Source organism: Heterodontus francisci, chromosome 10 (genome assembly GCF_036365525.1).
Source record: "Heterodontus francisci isolate sHetFra1 chromosome 10, sHetFra1.hap1, whole genome shotgun sequence".
In the NCBI taxonomy this organism is placed as follows: Eukaryota; Metazoa; Chordata; class Chondrichthyes; order Heterodontiformes; family Heterodontidae; genus Heterodontus; species Heterodontus francisci.
This window is the reverse complement of record NC_090380.1, coordinates 80,839,084-80,862,067: the sequence shown is the minus strand read 5'-3', so window position 1 is coordinate 80,862,067 and position 22,984 is coordinate 80,839,084. Positions and strand designations below refer to the sequence as shown.

General features: G+C 41.4%; 1 protein-coding gene across 1 annotated transcript in view; it reads right to left on the bottom strand.

The window, feature by feature from the left end:
- The window catches only part of tmprss7 (transmembrane serine protease 7), a 116,991-nt gene that overhangs the window by 69,465 nt on the left and 24,542 nt on the right, over positions 1 to 22,984 (bottom strand). Inside the window, exons 2-7 of the mRNA XM_068039982.1 lie at positions 21,350 to 21,472; positions 17,923 to 18,092; positions 16,237 to 16,453; positions 12,600 to 12,730; positions 11,037 to 11,104; positions 4,955 to 5,148 (exon numbers count right to left, since the gene is read on the bottom strand). Coding sequence (XP_067896083.1) covers positions 4,955 to 5,148; positions 11,037 to 11,104; positions 12,600 to 12,730; positions 16,237 to 16,453; positions 17,923 to 18,092; positions 21,350 to 21,472 — 903 coding nt within the window. The remainder of the gene's footprint in view (positions 1 to 4,954; positions 5,149 to 11,036; positions 11,105 to 12,599; positions 12,731 to 16,236; positions 16,454 to 17,922; positions 18,093 to 21,349; positions 21,473 to 22,984) is intronic.

The window sequence follows — 22,984 nt, the reverse complement described above, 5'->3', positions numbered from 1 at the left end:
AAAGGGCTGAATTTTATGGACCCCCTTGGAATGGGAACAAAGGCAGGGGCCCATACAATTGCATCAGAAGGTGATGGGGTGGGGGGGGAGCGGGGATTGCGGAATGCCTGTCGCCTTCCAATTTAGTCCAGGGCAGGGAAAGCAGAGGGCAGTCTTCTCGCCCAAGGTCAATTGAGGCCCTTAAGTGGCCATTAATCTTCCTGCCTCTGACTCAATTTACTGGAAGATGGAGAGGCCCACCACCATGGAGGGACACCGCCAGGTAAAATCTGGTGGCTTCCTAGAACAGTTGGGAGTGAGTCCTGCCACTGGGGACAATCCAGGGCCCCTGGAGGATCTCCCCAGTGGTGATCACCACCACCCCCCTCCCCATGAAGAACCCCTACCGTCAATAATCCCATCACACATCCCTTGCTAGGGCCTGCCTGATTGGCCCTGGCAACACTGACCCCAACCCCACTCAACACTCCCAGGATCTCCAACATCCTCGGCACAGCAGGCCGTTTAGCCGGAAGCTCTAGGAGGCAAGATCTCGTCCCTTAAAGGGACTGAGTCCACAACAGTGGGCAATTAATTGCCATTGGGATCTTACCAGCGGCAGGGTGTGGGGGGTGGGCTCCGCCGCACAGGGAGGACGCCCTTGGAAAATGAGGCACCCTCCCTGCGGGCTTGTGGGGGGGTTCCCTCCTTCATTGGCAATTCATGGCCTACAGAGGATCTCCCCCACCCCCAGAACCGCTGTACTCCAGGATCCCCCTTCCCCCTGGAGCAAACATTACCACCCCCTTCCCCCACACCCCCTTGCCTTCCGGACTGGCCCCAGCATCCACAACCCCACTTAACTGCGTCCTGGGGTCACCTCCATCTTTACCACTGCAGGCCTCCTGCAGTACCGGCAGTGGTCACCGCTCCCAGTGGTGCTGCCAATACTGTTGAGCTACCAACCCTGTGATTGGCCAGCAGCTCTTAGGGGCCAGATCCCCACCACTATTGTGTTTAAAGGTAGGGGTTTCCCGCCTCCTTCAACTTTGACCCCAAAAGACCAGAGGATCGCTCCGGGGTCAGAAAAAATGCAGAGGCGGGGTTCTCCCCACCTTTTCGGCCCAGAGCCAGGAGCCCCACCTCCTGCACAAAATTCAGCCCACTATGTTGATGTGAAGCTCCTTTTAATTGAGGTGTTTAATTTAAACAGCTTAACAGCTTCACTAAAACAATGGAGATGTGAATTTAGAAAAATGTATCAAACATTTGTACACTAGTAACCTACAGCATCATTGAAAGGCAAATGGATTTTTTTTTAACCTTCTTCACATATACCGTCAAGCTCTTATTTCTACTAAGATACAAGGAAAATATATTTCTAAGCAGAATGTAATCCATTATTTTTAGGAATTGGCTCAATTAAAGATATTAGCTAATAAACCTCAACATTTAATTCACAAGCAAAGTCACTTTTGGACAAATTCCAAAGCTTGACAAACCTGATAAGCGTTCCTTGAAGAGGTGACAGATACTGCAGATGGGGGAAATGCAGCAAATATTATGTAAATCGACTTTCAGAAAGCCTTTGACACAAGAGGCTATTGAGGAAGATAAAGGGGTATGGAATTAGGGATTGCAAATTGGATTAAAATCTAGTTAGAATGCAGGAAATAGAGAGTAGGATTTAAAGGCAGTTTCTCAGGGTGGTTGGAAGTAGATAGTGGTGTTCCAAAGGGTTCTGGTCGAGTACCACTTTTGTTCTCCATGTATTCCGAGAGTTAGAGGGAGTGGTATCCAAATTTCCAAGTGATACTGAAATAGAGGCATAGTAAATAATTCTGAGGGCCAAAGGTTGCTAAAGATGACATTGATAAATAGGTAGAATAGGCTAAAACGTGGCAGATGGATTTTTAAAAATTCTTTTCATGGATGTGAGTGTCACTGGCAAGGCCAACCCCTAATTGCCCTTGAGAAGGTGGTGGTGAGTTGCCTTCTTGACCCGCTGCAGTCTATGTGGTGTGGGTACAGGCATAGTGCTGTTAGGAAGGGAGTTCCAGGAATTTGACCCAGCGACAGTGAAGGAAGGGTGATATATTTCCAAGTCAGGATGGTGTGTAGCTTGGAGGGGAACTTGCAGGTGATAGTGTTCCCACATGTCTGCTGCCCTTGTCCTAGGTGGAAGAGGTTGCGAGTTTGGAAGGTGCTGTCAACAGAGGCATGATGAGTTGCTGCAGTGCATCTTCTAAATGGTACACACTGCCAGTAAATGTGAGGTGATAATTTTTTTTAAAAAGAATATCTAATACTTGTAATTTGACAGGCTGGGAGATGTGGAAGAGCAGAAGGATTTGGTGTTTCAGGTTTACAAGACATTAAAATCAGTACGTCAAATGGATAAGGCCATAGAAAAGTGAGTTTTAGAGCAAGGTATTGAATATAAAAATCAAGATGTAATGGTGAGTCTCGATAAAACCTTAGGAGAGATTATAGTTGGACCAGTGCATGTAGATTTGGGCTCCACACTATAGGAAAGGTTTTGAGCAATAGAGACGGTACAACACAGATTCACAAGAGTGTGGCCTGGTATGAGGAACTACAAATATAAAGTGTGGCTGTTTTTGTTAGAACAGAGTGGATAACCATGTAATTTGATAGAGGTGTTTAAAATTATGAAGGGATGATACAGAGCAGATAGAAAACTGTTTCTAGTGGTTGTGGAGTTTACAACAAGGGGACATAGAAATAAGGTTAGATGCAAGAAACTTAGAACAGAGATCAGGAGAAACTTTTTTTGCAGAAGACTGTTGAGTTCTGAAATGCACTACCAGAGTTAATAATTGAAGCAGAGATCATGTCAACATTTAGGAATAGGTTAGGTAGGTATTTGAAGGGCAGCTGGATTAAAGGGATATGGAAGTGAAGTGACTACTGTTTTATGGAAGATAAACACAAACACAAACTGGTTGATCTGAATTTCCTGTTTCTGGATTGTAATTTTGTTGTATGCAATCCTATACAACCTCTTCCATGCTTACAAGAAGAAGAAAGTTTAATTATATATATTGTCATTGTATGGTTTGTGGATATTAATTTTACTTGGTAAAATTTGTGACATTAATCTAGAATAATAGAGTCCCATAGAATGATTACAGCACAGAAGAAGGCCATTTGGCCCATCAAGCCCATGCTGACTCTCTTCAAGAACAATTTGGCTAGTCCTACTCCCTGGCTCGTTCCCTGTTGCGCTGCAATTTTTTTTTCCCTTCAGGTGCTTATCCAATTCCCTTTTGAAAGCCACAATTGAATCTGCTTCCACCACCCTTTCAGGCAGTGCATTCCAAATCCTAATCACTCACTGTTTAAAAAAGTTTTTCCTCATGTTACCTTTGGTTCTTTTGCCAGTCCCTTTAAATCTGTGTCCTCTGGTATTTGACCATTCCATTAATGGGAACAGTTTCTCTCTATCTACTCTTCCTAGATCCCTCATGATTTTGAACACATCTCTCAAATCTCTTTTCAACCTTCTCTTCTCTAAGAAGAACAACGCAGCTTCTCCATTCTATCCACATTACTGAAGTCCCTCATCCCTGGAACCATTCACGTAAATCTTTTCTGCACTCTCTGTAAAGCCTTCACATCCTTTCTAAAGTGCACTGACCAGAGTTGGACACAATTCTCCAGGTGAAGCCAAACCAGAGTTTCCAAAAGTTCATTATAACTTCCATACTTTTGTACTCTCTGCCTCTCTTTATAAAGCCCAGGATCCCCATAAGCCTTTATAACCACTTTCACAACCTGCCGTGCCATCTGCAATGATTTGTGCACATATACCCCCAGGTTTCTCTGTTCCTGCATCCCCTTTAGAATTGTCCCCTTCAGTTTATATTGCCTTTCCTCATTCTTCCTCCCAAAATGTATCAGGGCACAATTTCAAAATTTGTGGATGATACAAAACTTGGAAGCATTGTGAACTATAAGGAGGATAGTGTAGAATTTCAAAAGGACAAATGACAGATGAAGTTCATGCAGAGAAATGTGGAGTGATTCATTTTGGTAGGAAGAACATGGAGAGACAATATAAAATAAACGGTACAACTCTAAAGGGGGTGCAGGAGCAGAGGGACCTGGGTGTATATGTGCACAAATCATTGAAGGGGACAGGACAGATTGAGACAGCAGTTAATACAGCATACAGTATCCTAGGCTTTATTAATAGAGGCATAGAGTACAAGAGCAAGGAGGTTATGTTGAACTTGTATAAGACACTAGTTCAGCCTCAGCTGGAGTTTTGCAACCAGTTCTGGGTGCTGTACTTTAGGAAAGATGAAAGCATTGGAGAGAGTGCAGAAAAGATTCACGAGAATGGTTCCAGGACTTTGGTTATGAAGATAAATTGGGGAAGTTGGGGCTTTTTTCTTAGAGAAGCAAAGGCTGAGAGGTGATTTGATAGAGATATTCTAAATCAGAAGAGGTCTGGACAGAGTAAGTAGGGAGAAACTGTTCCCACTCGTGAAAGGATCAAGAACGAAAGGACACAGATTTAAAGTAATTGGCAAAAGAAGCAAAAGTGACATGAGGAAAATCTTTATCGTGCGGCGAAGGATTAAGGTCTGGATTGCACTGCCTGAGAGTGCAGTGGAGGCAGGTTCAATTAAGGCATTCAAAAGGGAATTAGACTGTTGCCTGTAAAGGAGGAATGTTCAGGGTACGGGGAGAAGGTGGGGGAATGGCACTAAGTCAATTGTGCATTCGGAGAGCCGGTACAGACATGATGGACCAAATGGCCTCTTTCTGTGCTGTAACAATTCTGTGATTCTGTGATTCACTTCGCACCTCTGTGTTAAATTTCATCAGCCTTTGATCTTTACAGCCAATCTCAAACAGAATCAAATTCCAGTTAGCAACAAAATAATATATTGTGCTAAATATTATTTTCAACAACTGCAAGAGACAAAATGCCAAAATAGATTACCATTAACAACAATTGAGTCCATGTCCACAGGAAGTCCAAGGAGGTGTCCAACTGATGTGCGATTTACCAGACTTGTCTGGATAGAGTCCTTTAAGACAGCGCTGACACAGTCCTCACACACAAATAGAGTCTTCACATTTGGGACTACAAAGACAATCCAGAAGTGAACGAGAATGCCGCCAATGTTGTTGTTACTGTATAAGAAACACAAGAAGTAACATTCTCAAGCATAATCATTAAAAAAACATTTTTGTCTACATTGTATTATGATTTGAATAACATGGATTCAACTTACTCAAGTCATCCCTTTACCACTTTCTAATTTCAGACATTTTACATTTATTTTATAATTTGCATGGTTATTGATTAATATTTTACCTGTCCTCATGGTTTGGTTGCTTTTAAATCTGATTCTGAAAGTGAAAGAACAATCCTCTGACAAAGGTTGAGTCTCATTCTTAATTGTGTGTAAACGCATTGTGTTCATAGACTCACAAGTTAAATAATGTCTGCAATTAAAAGGCGATTTATCACATTGAAATGTCTCAAAACAAATTACTTTTAAAATACCATCCCTGTCATTACACAGCCTCAAAATAGTAACAACATTAACCCTAGATAACAATATTAACACAATGTCCACTTTCTTTACAAAAGCAAAATACTGTGGATGCTGGAACTCTGAAATAAAAACAGAAAATGCTGGAAATACTCAGCAGATCAGACAGCATCTGTAGAGAGAGAAACAGAGATCTGTTTCAGGTCTGTGACCTTTCATTAGAACTGTCAAAAGTTAGAAATGTAATGGATTTTGAGCAAGCGAAAGGGGAGGGGGGGGGTGGCAGAAGAGCAATAGGGAAGATCTGTGATAGGGTAGAGGGCAGCAATTTACTTGTACTTCTTTCAATTTAGTATACTGTATTTGCTGCTCACAATGTCTCCTCTACATTGGGAAACTAAACGCAGACTGGGTGACCACTTTGTGGAACACATCTGTTCAGGCCACAAGCGCGACCCCGGGCTTCCTGTTGCTTGTCATTTCAATTCTCCACCTTGTTCCCACTCTGACCTTTCTGTCCTTGACCAGCTGGAGTGTTCCAATGAAACTCAACACAAGCTCCAGGAACAGCACCACATCTTTCGACTGGGGACTTTACAGCCGCCCGGACTCAACATTGAGTTCAATAATTTTAGATCATAACATCTGCTCCCATTTTTTCCTTTCTCATTTGGCTCATTTCCTCCCTTCCCACCACCCTGACCCCCCTGCCCCTGCACCGATCTTGTTTCTTTCTTAATCCCTTTACTTTGTGTTTGGACAGCTGCTATCCTGCCATTTACACCTCATGCGGACACAATTTTTGTTTTTTTACTTATCCCAATACCACTCCCCTTGGCTTTGTATCATAAAACCTTTTGTCATTTAACCTCTCCTGCTCTCCACCCTATCACAGACCTTCCCTTTTGTTCTTCTTCACCCCTTTCACTTGCTCAAAACCTATTACATTTCTAACTTTTGACAGTTCTGGTGAAAGATCACAGACCTGAAACTTTAACTTTATTTTGCTCTTCACAGATGCTCCATGACCTACTGAGCATTTCCAGCATTTTCTGTTTTAGTCCACTTTCTTTACTTAAAATGGTACAAACAATGTTGAGGTAGAGGCAACTGTAATGATACAAGTCTCAAATTACTGAGTGTTAGTGATTATTAAGAACAAAAAGGTCTGAAAAACTTGTTCCTGTCTGCCAAGAAGCAAGCCTGGAACCTTCCCAAGGCCCAGTAGGTACTCTTGCCATTGTCCAACAGCTGATTGCAAACTGTCTTTGATCTTCTGAATAACCAGGAACATGCTTTCAGAAAATTACATCGTTGACAGAAATTTTCTGTCAATGCTAACCCGAATGTATTCCATTGAGAAAGAATGACTCTTTGAGAAGGATGCACCATCCGTGGCTACCTAAGGAAGTTAAGGGATGGTATCAAATTGAAAGAAAAGGTGTGCAATGTTGCAAAGATTAGTGGTAAGCCAGAAGATTGGGAACATTTTAGAAACCAGCAGAGGATAAATAAAAGAATAATAAAGAACTAAAATAAAATTAAAATAATAAATAATAATAGAGTATGAGAGTAAACTAGCAAGAAATATAAAGACAGTAAAAGCCTCTATAAATATATAAAAAGGAAGAGAATAGCTAAAGTAAGTGTTGATCCCTTAGAAGATGAGACTGAGGAATGAATAATGGGAAACAACGAAATGGCAGAGACTTTGAACGAGTATTTTGTATCTGTCTTCAGATTAGAAGACACAAAAATCCCAAGAATAGTAGAAAATCAAGAGGCAAAAGGGAGGGAGGAACTTAAAACAATCACTATCATTCGAGAAAAAGTACTAGGAAAAATGATGGGACTAAAGGTTGACAAGCCCCTTGGACCTGATGGCCTGCATCCTAGGATCTTAAAAGAAGTGGCTGCAGAGATACGGAGATGCATTGGTTGTAATCTTCCAAAATTCCCTAGATTCTGAAAAGGTCCCTACAGATTGCAAAATCGCAAATGTAACACCTCTGTTCAAGAAAGGAGGGAGACAGAAAGCGGGAAACAATAGGCCAGTTAGCCTAAAATCTGCCATTGAGAACCTGCAAGAACTCATTAATAAGGAAGTAGTAGCAGGACATTTAGAAAATCATAATACAATCAAGTAGAGTCAACATGGTTTTATGAAAGGAAAATCGTGTTTGACTAATTTATCTGAGTTCTTTGAGGAAGTAACAAACAATGTTGATAAAGTGGAACCAGTAGATGTAGTGTATTTGGATTTCCAAAAGGCATTTGATATGGTGTCACATAAAAGGTTACTGCACAAGATGGTGTTGGGGGTAATATATTAGCATGGATAGAGGATTGGCTAATGAATAAATGGGCATTTTCAGGTTGGCAAACTGTAATTAGTGGGGTGCCACAGGGATCAGTGCTGTGGCCTATTTACAATCGAAATTAATGACTTGGATGATGGGACCAAGTGTATTGTAGCCAAATTTGCAGTTGATACAAAGATAGATAAGAAAGCAAGTTGTGAGGAGGACACAAAGGGCAGGATTTTATAGAGGCCTCGATGCCGAGATCTGTGGCGGGGTGGGGTGGGGGGGGGTGGGGGTGGGGGGGGTGCCATGAAGATTGCCCCGGATGAGGCCCACCACGGAGTTCAACTCCGACAGGGCCCTTCCGGATTTCACCAGCAGCGGCAAGGCCTCGTGGCGGCCCATCACCCCCCCCCCACCCCCGCTGCTTGGTAACGGGACCGTAATTTAAATATTCACATAAATTTTCTTACCTGCATTAATGACATTCCCGCCGCCTCCTGAAGTGCCGCCGTGATCTTCATCCCGGTGGTCGGCACTGCCGTGCCTTCTGATCCCCGTCCAGGGAATCGAGGCACCACACTGGTTGGGAGCGGGGAACAGGTCAGTCTTTCTGTGCAGGGGATGCGGGGGGTGCGGAGAGCAGCGATAAAGTCTTCTCATCGGTGGAGGGGATGGTGGGAAGGGGTAAAGTTTATAGTTGATGCACTTTGAGGGGGAGAAAGGTCATTTGAGAAAGGAAAGTGTTTTGGGCTGGAGAGGGCAAGTATTTAATATTGTGGTTATTGGGGGCGCGGGAGTGGGAGAGGTTCATAAATACCAGTTTAAATTTATTTAATAAATGTTTCCTGATTTCTTGACGCCATTGCCAGTGATGGACAGGCTGCCCACTTGGAATCTCGGCGGCTCTTTGGTGTGCAGCCCCGATGTGCGGGCCGCCATTTTTTTTGTCCGCCGCCGATTTCAGCAGCAGGCCCATAGAATTCAGCCCAAAGTGTCTGCAGAGATATAGATAGGTCAACTGAGAGGGCAAAAATTTGACAGATGGAGTATAATGTGGGAAAATGTGAGGTTGTCCACTTTGCCAGGAAGAATAGAAAAGCAGAATATTATTTACATGGAGAGAGACTGCAGAATACTGCAGTACAGAGGAATGTGAGTGTCCTTGTATGTGAATCACAAAAAGTTGGCATGCAGGTATAGCAAGTAATTAGGAAGGCAATTGGAATGTTGGCATTTATTGCAAGGGGGATGGAGTATAAAAGTAGGAAAATAAAATCAAAATGCTGCAGATGCTGGAAATCTGAAATAAAAACAAGAAATGCTGGAAATACTCAGCAGGTCTGGCAGCATCTGTGGAGAAAGAAGCAGAGTTAACGTTTCAGGTCAGTGGACGAGGGTGTCACGGAGGCAACGATCCCTTCGGAATGCTGACAGGGGAAGGGAGGGGAAGATGCGTCAGCAATCCAAAGGGATTGTTCCCACCGCGACACCCTTATCCACTCTTCCATTACCCCCACCACCTCGTCCCCTTCCCACGGCATCTTCCCCTGCAATCGCAGGAGGTGTAATACCTGCCCATTTACCTCCTCTCTCCTCACTATCCAAGGCCCCATATACTCCCTTCAGTGAAGCAGTGATTTACTTGTACTTCTTTCAATTTAGTATACTGTATTCGCTGCTCACAATGTGGTCTTCTCTGCATTGGGGAGACCAAATGCAGACTGGGTGACCGCTTTGCGGAACACCTCCACTCAGTCCATAAGCATGACCCCGAGTTTCCGGTTGCTGGCCATTTCAACACCGCCCCCCCCTCCCCCACGGCTCTCATGCTCACATCTCTGTCCTGGGACTGCTGCAGTGTTCCAGTGAACATCAACACAAGCTCGAGGAACAGCATCTCATTTACCGATTAGGCACGCTACAGCCTGCCGGACTGAACATTGAGTTCAATAATCAATGACGGGGCCCCCTTTTTATGTTTAGTTATTTTTTCTTTTTTTCTTTTTTTTTTAGTTATTTTTTTTTTAGTTTGTTTGGTTTGTTTCTACAGTGCCTACCCACTGTTTCTGTGTTTTTAATGTTTGTGCTTGGAGTGCTTTGTGCTTTACAGTCTATTCACACCCTCTCTGTACACCCTCTCTTTCAGCACACCATTAACATACTATTTGCCTTTGTTCCATGACCTTTTGGTCAGTTATTCTCTGTGACCCTCTGTCCTATCAGCACCTCTTTTGTTATCTCTTGCCCCACCCCCCACTTTACTTGCTTAAAACCTTTTACATTTCTAATAGCTACCAGTTCTGATGAAGGGTCACTAACCTGAAACATTAACTCTGCTTCTCTCTCCACAGATGCTGCCAGACCTGCTGAGTATTTCCAGCATTGTTTTTATTATTAAAGTAGGAAAGTCTTGCTACATCTGTAAAGGTCATTAATAAGACTGCACCTAGAATACTGCATACAATCTTGATTGCCTTACTTAAGGAGGGCTATACTTGCATTGGAAGTAGTTAACAGAAGGTTCACTAGGCTGATTCGTGAGATGAAGAGAAAAGGTTGAGAGGTTGGGCCTATACTCATTGGAGTTTAGAAGAATGAGAGGTGATCTTATTGAAACTATAAGATTCTGAGGGGGCTTGACAGGCTAGATGCTGAGAGGATGTTTCACCTCATGGGGGAATCTAGAACTAGGGGACACAGTTTCAAAATAAGGAGTCTCCCTTTTAAGATGGAAATGAGGGGACTTTTTTTTCCCTGAGAGGGTCATTAATCTTTGGAATTCTCTTCCCCAGGGAGCAGTGGAGGCTGGATCATTGAATATATTCAAGGCTGAGTTATACAGATTTTTGATCTATAAAGGAGTGAAGGGTTATGGGTGAAAGGCAGGAAAGTGGAGTTAAGGCCACAATCAGAACAGTGGAGCAGGCTCGAGGGGCCGAATGGCCTACTCCTGCTCCTATTTCTTATGTTCTTATGTTCGAATCAGCCTCAAAAAGATCAAAAATACAATAATTGGTTTTGATTAAAGCTCTTTCCCTGTTACTTTGTCTCCACTTTCCTATCTATCACCTCCCCATTTTCCAGCAAGTGCCTGCCCTTCCCTGAGTCGTTGTTCATTTTTATTAGAAAACACTGTGCAGGCAACTCCATAAAAATTCTGCATTCCAAGAGTTCAGCTTTCGATCTTTATAGTGAATGCACTTGTGAAACACAATACCTCAAGTCAGAAATGGTTGATTGCTTGAATAACTTGGAGAAAATCGATTTCTCATAAACATTTTTCATCTGAAGGAAGAGGAAAGCACAAAACTCAAATTGTAGCAGAGGAAATAATACTAATAACAGCTGCTGAAGCTACCAATAACTGGTTAATTGACATATTTACGATGAAAAACGTCAGTAAACATCAAAGCTATATCTACAAGTATATCATTTTGTGACAGTGAAATTTGACAGTATCCTAACTAAAACCCAAAGCTTTCATATTAAATTAATAAATATTTAATTTCAAAACTATCCAATCAGATAAATTGGTTGATTGGCTTGATAAGGAATACATTACAGTAACTTCACTAAAATAACTCCAACCTAAATACCACCTCTGCAATTCCAGTAAAAACCTTTTTAGGCCATAAAAACTCACAGATCACAGTGAGATTTTACCTGTAGATTATAAAATTAGTTTCCTGCACACCCATGAGTGAAAGTGTGGACACCATGGCGTTGTGTTATACTGAATAACAAAGAGGTTATTAGTTAAACTTGAGTCTCAGCCACTGAAAATCCATCGTTTGGTAATGCATGCATGCTTGCATATTAATCCTATTTTTCCCTTGCATAGTAACTTAGGTTAACTCATGTGCAGTTGGAAGACGGTGATACAGTGGTAATGTCGCTGGACTAGTAATCCAGAAGCCCAGGTTGATGTCCTGGGGGCACAGGCTCGAATTCCACCATGGGAGCTGGTGGAATTTAAATTCAATCAAATAATAAATTCAACTATTTAATTTTTTAAAAATCTGGAATTGAAAGCTTGTCTCAGTAATAGTGACCATGAAACTATCCTCAGTTGTTGTGAAAACTCATCTGGTTCACTAATGTCCTTTAGGGAAGCCACTCAGTTCTAAAGGGCAATTAGGTATGGGCAACAAATGCTGGCCACCAGTGATGCCCATGTGCTATGAAAGAATAAAAAAACAGAACAACTCAAAAATTAGGAACAAAGGAAGGCAATTAGCCCATCTAGCTTGCTTAATCATCCAGGTTTTTTCTCAGGATCTGATTAGACCATTAGTTACACATTATTTTACTATCTTCGACTTTCACCCATCTACTCACACTCAATCGTTAAATTCTATGGAAACTAAAAATATAATCAGCGTCACATATACATTTCTGCAGTTTATGATTGAACTATCTATACAATCATTTTGGAATATGGTTTATACCATCCGATAGTCTAGTGAACCACTGAATGATAGCCACTGAATCCACCAATATGAAGGCTGCAATGGATCAACAAAGTATTGTAACAGCAAAGATTTGTCATACCTGTTCAGAGAAGCGAATATCTCACAACCAATAACCATAAAAACGATACAAGTATCAAAAGAGCTCCAGTTTCACAATACTTATGTCATATATGGAAAAAATTATGTTCAACTAAATGTGATATAACCCACCTGGAACCTTCTTGTACGCGGACTATGTAATTGAGTTATCATGGAATATTTTCCATATTTTATCACATATATCATATAGTGTTATAGAGGTTTCTTACCACTTGCTGAACTTTAGCTGCCATGGAGAGAAATTCAGGGGAGTCCTTTCTTCGATACTCAGGAACAAATTCAACATTTGCTATACGGAATAATCCAGCGAAATATAAAGCAGTACTGTTTTGAGTACACACTGCACAATGGAAAGAAAGTAACATTTTTAATGTATATTTTTAGAACATAACACTACATTTTAACATGAAAGAGAAATGTACTCCTTTGGTGCAAGCAACAAGCACAATTTACAATTTAATTCTACCTTTCTGAATGGATTCACAAAACTTTGAAGAAAGAAACGTTGGGCTGAATTTTACGTGCCTGCCGCCAATTTTGGTGGCAGGTGAAGAAAACGACGAACCGCCCACATGGGCCACGTCATGGAACCGCCGCAATCTTCAGTGCAGCGGCTCATTTAAATAGCCGGGTAGGCTGCCCCCCGCACCCCCTCCCCCCCCGATCGCAAGGAGGGGGCGGGCTGTCTGTCCCCGGCAATAGCGTCAGCTGCTTGTGCGCAGAAGCTGATCCCATTTTTAAAGGGCTGTCAGCCATACAGGGAAACTTTAATATTTAAAGGGAAATGGAATTAGAATAAATAAATAGATCTCTTTTCCCCCTTTCCCGCCCACCCAATAACAATTAAATTAATTATTTGCCCTTTTCTCCCCAAAACATTTACCTTTACCATCTGACCTTCCCCCCCCAAACTTTCAACTACGGCCCTTCTCAGCATCCCCTACACTCGTGAAGCTAATTTGACCCTGTTCCTCCCCACTCCCGCACTGATAAATGTACCTCCCCTCCTCCCACAAGTTTTCCGCTTTGTTACACAGGACAGGGATCCGAAGGCTTGGGAGTGCCGAGATGATGATCGCGGCGTCACATCAGGATGCGACGTGAGATTTATTAATACACTTATTTAAACGTATTTAAATATTTAAAATGCGGTCCCATCACTAAGCGGAGGGGGGCCGTCACAAGGCCTCGCGGCTGCCGATAATATCGGGCCAGCCCATCCCATCATCTGGGTGCGTGGCAGCCCTTTCCCAGAGGCATTTTCCATCCTCCCCCACCATAAAACCCGACGTCGGAGGTGTCAGTAAAATCCAGCCCATTGAGGGAGATTTTGAGGCCTCCTGCCTGGCAGATGCAGGGTGCAATTTACTGTCCAGTTCCCTGCACTGATGTGGCCATGCCATTTTGTTGGGATCCTTGGAATAAGTGGGCCAGGCAACCAGCTGGAACGGGCACACAGCTGGGTTAGATATTTCAATCAGGATGCTACGCCATCAATATACCCCAATGCCATTTTAAGGCTCAACTGGATAGAGTGCGCCTGCCCAGTATCAGCAGGCAGACCTGCCGAAGAGAAGATCAAAGGTAAGTATTTATTTTTGTGGGGCCAGGAGAAGTAGGAGAGATCCTCTGGGCTCTACAAAAATAACCTGAACTGCTCTCCCAAGAACAGACCCCTCCAATCTACCTTCCAGACCTCGAGGCAGAGGAACATTGGAACAGATGTAGGCCATTCAGCCCATCAAACCTGTTCGGCCATTCAGTTGGATCATGGCTGATCTGTACCTCAACTCCATTTACTCATCTTTGTTCCATATCCCCTAGCTATCAAAAATCTATCTATCTCACTTTTTAAATTTTCAATTGACCTAGCCTCAACAGCTTTTGACAGAGAGTGTTCCAGATTTCTACTACCCTTTGTGTGAAGAAGTGCTTCCTGGGCATCACCCCTGAATGACCTAGCTCTAATTTGAAGGTTATGCCCCCTTGTTCTGGACTTCCCTACCAACGACAATAGTTCCTCTCTATCCACACTATTGATTCATATAATGAGCATAAACACTTCAATTAGATCACCAATTAATAGTTCATATTCAAAGGCAAGCAGGAGTAATCTATGCAAGCTGTCCTCATAAATTTAATCCCATTAGCCCTGGAATCAACCTTGTAAATCTGCACAATGCCAATATATCCTTTGAGTTACAGTGCCCAGAACTGAACACAGTACTCCAGATACAGTCTAACCAGAGCTTTATACAACTGTAGCATAACTTCCATCCCTGCCAGGCTGCCCAACATTACTGCAGCCCGGAGCGAGTAGCCTGCCCCTGAGTGCTCATTTCTGCCTGTGACCCATGGGCCCTAATGAGGCCTGTTCCTCAAAATGACCAGGGTTCCTGTCAGCAATATTAGCCAGCCACTTAAAAACCGCATGGAGGAAAAATCTAGTCCATTATCTCATGTGTTAACCCTGCCCTCAGTTATCAGGATTTTATTTGGGGTCAAGCGCAAATTACAGCCAATACACTCTTGTTTAGTGGAATGGATTGAAAATACTTGTGTCAGAGTTAAATTTCTGAAAAGACAAAAGCACACATTCTATAAGAAATCAAAAGCAAACTATCATGTTTTGTAACATTTTTAACCATTTTTCTACAGAATGCATTTGAAAAAGTGTTACATTTAAGTGGTAAATTTTAAAACAAAGTAATTTTACTTGGGTACACAGGATTAAAAAGGCTGTACACATTTGGAAATTATATATTAAATCCAGACATTGGTACAGCAGCTGCAGTATTTTGACTTTTGCTCATATTGACATGATTACCCATGATGATCAGGAACAATAGGGCATCATTATCTTTTCTCAGAGGTTCCCAGTAAATATTCACATCATTGAGAATTAAAATGTTCCCTCCTTTTAAACTACATGAAACTTGTTTTAAAGGGAGGAGAAATGATAGCACATTTAATAGTAACTCTGCTGGCAAACACTGGGACAGGGGTCGAAGTTGGGAATGATGCCTCAAATTCCTGTGGAGACAGGAAACTGGAGCAAAGACCTGCATGGCTTCAGTCAGGTTTTAAAAGAGATATCTGAGAGGGTTTTTGCAGAGAGGTTAGAAATAATGCAGGACATCTTGCTGCAGTCAAGTTAGACAAGTCACTGATATGGGGTAGCACATTTTTTATTTTATATTATTATGTAAAGCTATGTTGTACTTATAATGTGTGGAAGTCACAAATATTCAGTTTGGTCCACTATTACACTACCCAACGCCCCCTCCTCCTCACCGTTCCCACACCCTGAATACTATTGTACAAGTAGATATAGGACAATGCGAGTCAACGCCCATAATAGTGAGACACTCAAGTCAATTACAGGAGCAACTAATGTCACTGAACCCAAGAAGATATCTATGGCAGACCCTAAACTCGTAACACAAACTGACAACTATTTGGGCCAGAGTCAGATTCTCAATCGTTCCGAAGAAGGGTTACTGACCCGAAACGTTAACTCTGCTTTTCTTTCCACAGATGCTGCCAGACCTGCTGAGTGATTCCAGCATTTCTTGTTTTTATTTCAGATTTCCAGCATCTGCAGTATTTTGCTTTTATCTCAATTGTACTGTTGTGTTTGTAAGCAATTTTAATGCTCTCAATTTGCTTTTATAATCTGGAGTTAGTTTGTGTTAAATTGAGACAAGGTCAAACTGTTCATCCTTGGTTTTATGCCACATATTTGGTATCAAAGTTGAAGTGATATCTGAATAACCTATTAATCCATCATAAATAGAAAGAATTAAATAATTTTGTTCTATGGGGATAGGTAAGCGAAATACTCACAGACAAAGACCCATAGTAAGGTCCATGTTATTATCACAATAACAAGAATCATCAGAGTAAAGAGGATAATTTTTTTGTTTATATTGAACCACTCGGATGTTTCCTCAAACTGGCATTTCTGTGATAATTTGGAATTTTTCTTCCCTTTTTGTGGATGTTTCCTTTTCACAGGCACAATTCCATCCAAGTTGGTCACATAGACTGATATTTCAGAAACCTGAACATCAAAAAGAAGAAAGGAGAACTGTTTTATAGTTCACAGCAACAACATGTGTTTGTTTTGCACCTGTTACGACTGACCGCTCAAGACAAAGACCCCAATCAAAATATATGATTCAGATTGAGAAACGCACTGTTGATTCAGTCCCACTCTTCCACAGATTGCCTAACATATTTTAAACTTTCCAAATTAAAGAAAACCACAGCCAAATTGACCATCTATTAACCCCCCGAATGAGGCGAACCAAACCAGGTGTCTTTAGATCAACAAATTAACAGTTTAATTAGAAAAACTAAATTCTTAAACACTACTGAGATACAAACAACATACAAAATAGAAAACAATTTGTGTCTTTGCAGATTTACATTCCTGCCGAAGTGGACTCTTCCACTGTGCAACAGTCTAAGGTTGCTTGAAGTCCTCACAGCCGTCCGATGGGGGGAAAGAAAGGTTCTTCAACAGTAGAACAGTCTGTAGTCTAATTCAGCAGTTGAATTGATGCTCTTCTTTTCCAGCTATGAATTTCATCAATTACAGTTCAGTAGTTAAAGGAATTTTGTAACTTTCTTTTAAGAAATTAATCTGGCTTGACATCAGAATTCTGAGAGTATAATTCTTCTTTTGGGCCTCCTTATCTCGAGAGACAATGGATACGCGCCTGGAGGTGGTCAGTGGTTTGTGAAGCAGCGCCTGGAGTGGCTATAAAGGCCAATTCTGGAGTGACAGGCTCTTCCACAGGTGCTGCAGAGAAATTTGTTTGTTGGGGCTGTTGCACAGTTGGCCCAAAAGAAGAATTATACTCTCATTATAATAATAATTATAATAAATAGGCATTAAATAAACTGAGAGAGTGCTCTTTTTTCCTTCAGTATATGCTGGCAGACAGTCTGTGTGTGTATCAGTTATCTGTGTCTCAAAAGCCAGTTTTTCAGCTAGTTTCAAATGTCAAGCAGCAACATTGTATCTCGTGTCCTTGGTCCTGAGTGGCTGTATCCTACGGCAATGAGAATATGTCCTTTGACTCAGTCCCTGGAGTTTGCTACCTTAAAGCAGTACTGAACCTGTTACAGCTTTAAAGGCACACCGCATACTTCCCGAAAAAAAAGCGACAAGATCATAACACCTCCGCGCCTGGCAGAATGAAACGCCATTCCTGAAATGCGTTTCATTACAATGTGTAAAAAATACAATTTGAAAAAATGCTTACGCATTTACAGATATACTCTACTAATAATTTACAGCATTCTCATCTCCATCCAAATACATTAACATGGTTAAATACGTGACAAAGCATCAGTGATAACATTATTTTTCCCCGAAATGTGTACAACCCTTAGATGATAAGGCTGTAACAAAAGACTCCATCTAAAGATTCTAGCATTTCAGTTCTTAAACTTTTCCACAATTGTGAATGGGTTATGGTCAGTGCATATTAATATCTCCGTATAATCCTGGCGGACATGTACCTCAAAATGTTTGAGAGCCAGTAAATGTCCCAGGGTTCCTTTTACAATAGTGGAATACTTTTTCTGATGACAATTTAGTTTTCTAGAAAAGTACCCTACTGGCTTCTCTGTGCCAGGTTCATCATCTTGCAGCAGGATTGCACCAACCCCCAGGTCGCTAGCATCGATCGCTAATTTAAAGGGTTTAGCGAAATTTAGAGCAGCCAACACTGGTTCATTAGTTAGGATTGCCTTTAGCTTTTCAAAAGCTGCCTTGTATTAATCTGACCGTACCACGTTGTTGTTCTTTTTTGAAGCAAGTTGATTAACGGAGCAGCCACAGTATTAAAGTTTAGTACGAATTTCCAATAAAACCCGCACATCCCTAAAAATCTCAATATTTCCAGTTTAGATTTAGGGATAGGGAACTCCATTAAGGATTGCACCTTTGCTGTTTTTGGTAACACCTGACCTTGCACCACTATGTGTCCGGAGTAAGTTACTCTTGCCTTTCCGAATTCACTTTTTCCAAATTTACCACTAAGTCTGCAGCTCGTAACTTTTTAAACAGAAGTTTTAATTGGTTTAAGTGTTCTTGCCAAGCGTTACCATATATTAGTCCATCATCAAGATACATGACACAGTTGGGAACACTGGCTACCACCTGATTCATTAATCTTTGAAAAGTTGCTGGGGCATTTTTTTAGCCCGAATGGCATCACCCGGCACTGATAACAACTATCAGGTGTTACAAAAGCTGATATCTCTTTGGCTCAAGGAGTCAAACTAGCTAGTATACCTTTAACAAGTCAACCCTGGTAAGAAACTTAGCACTGCCCACTCTGTCGATACAGTGTTCTAAACATGGAATTGGGTAGGAGTCTGCCTTGGTTACAGCATTAACTCTTCTATAATCTATACAAATTCGGGTTGACCCATCAGGTTTAGGTACTAGAACTAATGGCGAACATCAGCTACTTTGACTAGGTTCAACTAAGCTGCCCTTCAGCATGCATTGCACCTCTGATTCCACTTGGGCCTGTCTGTCTGGATCTAAGCGGCAAAGAAGTTGTTTTAAAGGAATGGTCTCCCCTATACCCACATCATGTGTGGCTAAGATTGTACATCTTGGCTTATCCTTACAAACATTTTGAAAAGTTGTGAAAACCCTGGTTAGGACTTCACGCTGTTTCGCCTCTAAGTGTAAAAACCTATTGTTGAATTTTCCTAGCCATTCTGTATTCGCTAATCGGATAGTTAGAGGTTTAATCTGAGAATTTCCTAGGCCTGTTTCTGCCTTTTCCTCACTATTCTTTTCCTGCTGAACAGTCCAGATTACCTGACATACCCTGTACTGGCTTATCCTCCTCCCTGCAGTAATATTGTTTGAGCAAATTAATGTGACACAACCGGTGCTTCTTCCCACGATCAGGGGTGTCAATCAAGTAATCTACCTTATTCACTCTTTTTATCACTTTATATGGGCCACTGAACCATGCTTTTAATGGTTCTCCCTGTGACGGTAACAACACTAATACTTCATCCCCTGGTTTTATGGTAGGTTGTGGTTTTCCCACCATTTGACAGGTATGGCATGTCCTACAAAATTGTCTCATATCCTTTGTAAGACCTGGCCAGTAATAATGTTGGCTTATGTGTGATTGGTCTTCCAGATTCCCTTATGTCCTGCAAAAGGAATGACGTGTGCTAACCTTAATAATCCTTGTCGATATTTAAGTGGTACCACTATCTGTTCAACAACTGCCCAGTCATTATCAGCAGGCCTATGAGGCAGTCTCCATTTCCTCCTCAAAACCCCGTTTGCCATATAATAGCCTTCCAGAACTCCTTTCACCTAAGTTTCTGACAGAGCTGTCTGTGCTATTTGGTATATCTCTGGCTCAGCTTGCTGTGATGCAATGATAGACAACCTGTTAAACATCTCATTTTGATTACCTAAATCCCCAAATAAGGTTTCAGATACTTGGCTATCTATTTGTGGTGCTCCTTTTACCTCTGACAATGGATCCTGTTTAGCAATTGCTCAGGTGACTAAATATTCCTGGAACTTGATCCTGTAATTGCTCCGTTTCCTTAATTTCACTTGGTTCCTCTTTAACTACAGGAGAAACTAATATTTTGATCCAGCCAAATGATTTCCTAGGAGTAGATCAATTCCCTTTACTGGTGAATTGTGGACAACACCTATAGTAACTATCCCAGATATGAATTCACTCTCTAGGCGTACTTTATACAAAGGTACAAGTATATTCTCCCCGCCAATTCCATGAACTAAAACTTTAGCGTCCAAGGCGCTTTCTGGTGGAAACCTTATATCTTTCCCCAGCAAGTGTGTTTAGGTTGTTCGTGTGTCCCTGAGTATAATGATAGGTTTTCCTGCCTCACTTACAGGGTATGGAGTGACTCTCCCCTTTGACAAAAATTAATTATAACTCTCAAGTATTTTATTCTTAACCTCTACAATCTGGTTTCACATTCACAGCTGTCGTTAAATCTATAGCCTGGTCAGCTATACTTTCAGTCAGAGTCTTTTCCTTGCACTAACCCAGCAAGTCCTGCATTTACCTCACAATTTCCAGCACTCTGAACGATGATGACCTGTTTTGCTGCAATGATAACACTTTGGTTTGCGAATCTCACTTCTGCCCTCAGTACCTTCCTTTCTGACCTGAGGATGTGATCCTGGGGCATTCCCAGCTGTTACTTCTTGTCCCTGGCTACTTGCCTTCCTTTCACTCTCCCACTTTCTATCCTTCTCGGGTTTATGGGGGTGATGGACAAAATAGGTTGGCTTATTCACAAATTCAAAATCATCAGCAATTTCTGCTGCTTGCCTAGCTTTCAAAACTTTCGGGTTATCTATATGAGTTCTCACTACTGAAGGAATGGAGTTTTTAAACTCTTCTAAGAGAATCAATTCTCGAAGGTTCTCATGTGTGGTTTCTATCTTTAATGCCCATATCCAATGGTCAAAAGTAATTTGCTTCACCCTCTCAAATTCTAAATATGTCTGCCCAGCCAATCTCTGTAAGTTCCTAAATTTCTGATGGTAAGCTTCAGGGACTAACTCATACGCAGCGACAATAGCCTTTTTTTCCATCTCATAATCTGCAGAAGCCTCTTCAGGAAGCATGACATAAGCTTCATGAACTCTGCCTACCAGTCTGCCCTGCATGAGCAATGTCCAGCTTTCTTTTGGCCATTTCATCTGTTTGGCTATTTTTTCAAAAGATATGAAAAAATGCCTCTGCGTCCCTTTCCTTGAACTTAGGAAGAGCCTGTATAAATTTAAACAACTTTTCACTGGGTCCTGTGCTAAAGTCAGATTCTTCCTGACCCGAATTTTCCCTGGATTTAAGACTACCCTTTTGTCTTAGTATCTCTTTTAGCCTAAATTCCCTCTTTTTCTCCCTGTCTTCCAATTCACGTTTTTTCATTTCTAACTGAGTCCTAGCCAATACCATTGCATCACTCTCAGAGCTACTACTTTTGTGTTCCTCGTACTGCCCTTCATCAGCATCACCATCATCATCATCATCATCTTCTTCTACTAATTCCAGATGTTCAGCTATTATGTCAATTATCTCTGCTTTTTTGGTACCTGATTTCAATTCTAACCCCAATTTTGCTGCCAATTCTTTTAATTTGTTCTTAGTTAAAGTTATCAAGTCACTCAGGGAAACATTCTGCTTTCCCAAAACTCTGTTGCAACCACTAATGCCATTACAATAGTATAGATTGTACCCTATTAGACCAGAGACCTGGTTCTTTTATTTCTTTGTAATTGGCATTAGATTTAGAACCCAATAATAGAGTTTCCAATTGACTCCAATTTAAATATGCTATCCCAGAAATGAGTAATTAATATGATTCCAAATGCGAGCCCACTGAATTAAATATGATTCAATCTTGAGCGAGCTCCCAGCCCCTCCACAAATTGCCTAACATATCATTTTAAACTTTCCAAATTAAAGAAAGTCAAATTGACCATCTATTAACCCCCGAATGAGGCGAACTAAACCAGGAGTCTTTAGATCAACAAATTAACTGTTTAATTAGAAAAACTACATCCTTAAACACTAAGATTTAAACAACATATAAAATAGAAAAAAATTAGTGTCCTTGCAGATTTATGCTCCTGCTGAAGTGGACTGTTCCAATGTGGAACAGTCTAAGGTTGCTTGAAGTCCTCACAGCCATCCGATGGGAGGACAAAAGGTTCTTCAACAGTAGAACAGTCTGTAGTCTAATTCAAAAGTTGAATTGATGCTCTTCCAGTGAAGAATTTCAGCAATTACAGTTCAGTAGTTAAAGGAATTTATTTTTTTTAAAGAAATTAATCTGGCTTGACATCAGAATTCTGAGAGTATAATACATAGGGTTTAAATAAACCAAGAAAGAGCTCTCTTTTCCTTCAGTATATGCTTGCTCTCGATGTGTGTAACTGTTATCTGTGTCTCAAAAGCTAGTTTCCAACGTCAATCGGCAACATTGTATCTCGTGTCCTTGGCCCTGAGTGGCTGTATCCTACGGCAATGAGAATGCATCCTTTGACTCAGTCCCTGGAGCTTGCTGCCTTAAAGCAGTACTGATCCTGTTACAGCCTTAAAGGCACACCACATACTTCCCGGAAAAGAAAAAAAAACTACAGGATCATAACACATCTTTAACATAGAAAAAGATTTCATAGGAACATAGGAAGATAGGAACAAGAGTAGGCCATTCAGCCCCTCGAGTCTGTCCCACCATTCAATGAGATCGTGGCTGATCCGCGGCCTAACTCCATATACCTGCCTTTGGCCCATATCCCTGAATATCTTTGCTTAACAAAAATGTATCTATCTCAGATTTAAAATTAACAACTGTTCTAGCTTCAACTGCTGTTTGTGGGAGAGAGTTCCAAACCTCTACCACCCTTTGCATGAAGAGGTGCTTCCTAACATCTCTCCTGAACGGTCTGGTCCTAATGTTTAGACTATGCCCCCTAGTTTTAGAATCACCAACCAGTGGAAATAGTTTATCTTTATCTAGCCTGTCTTTTCCTGTTAATATCCTGAAGACT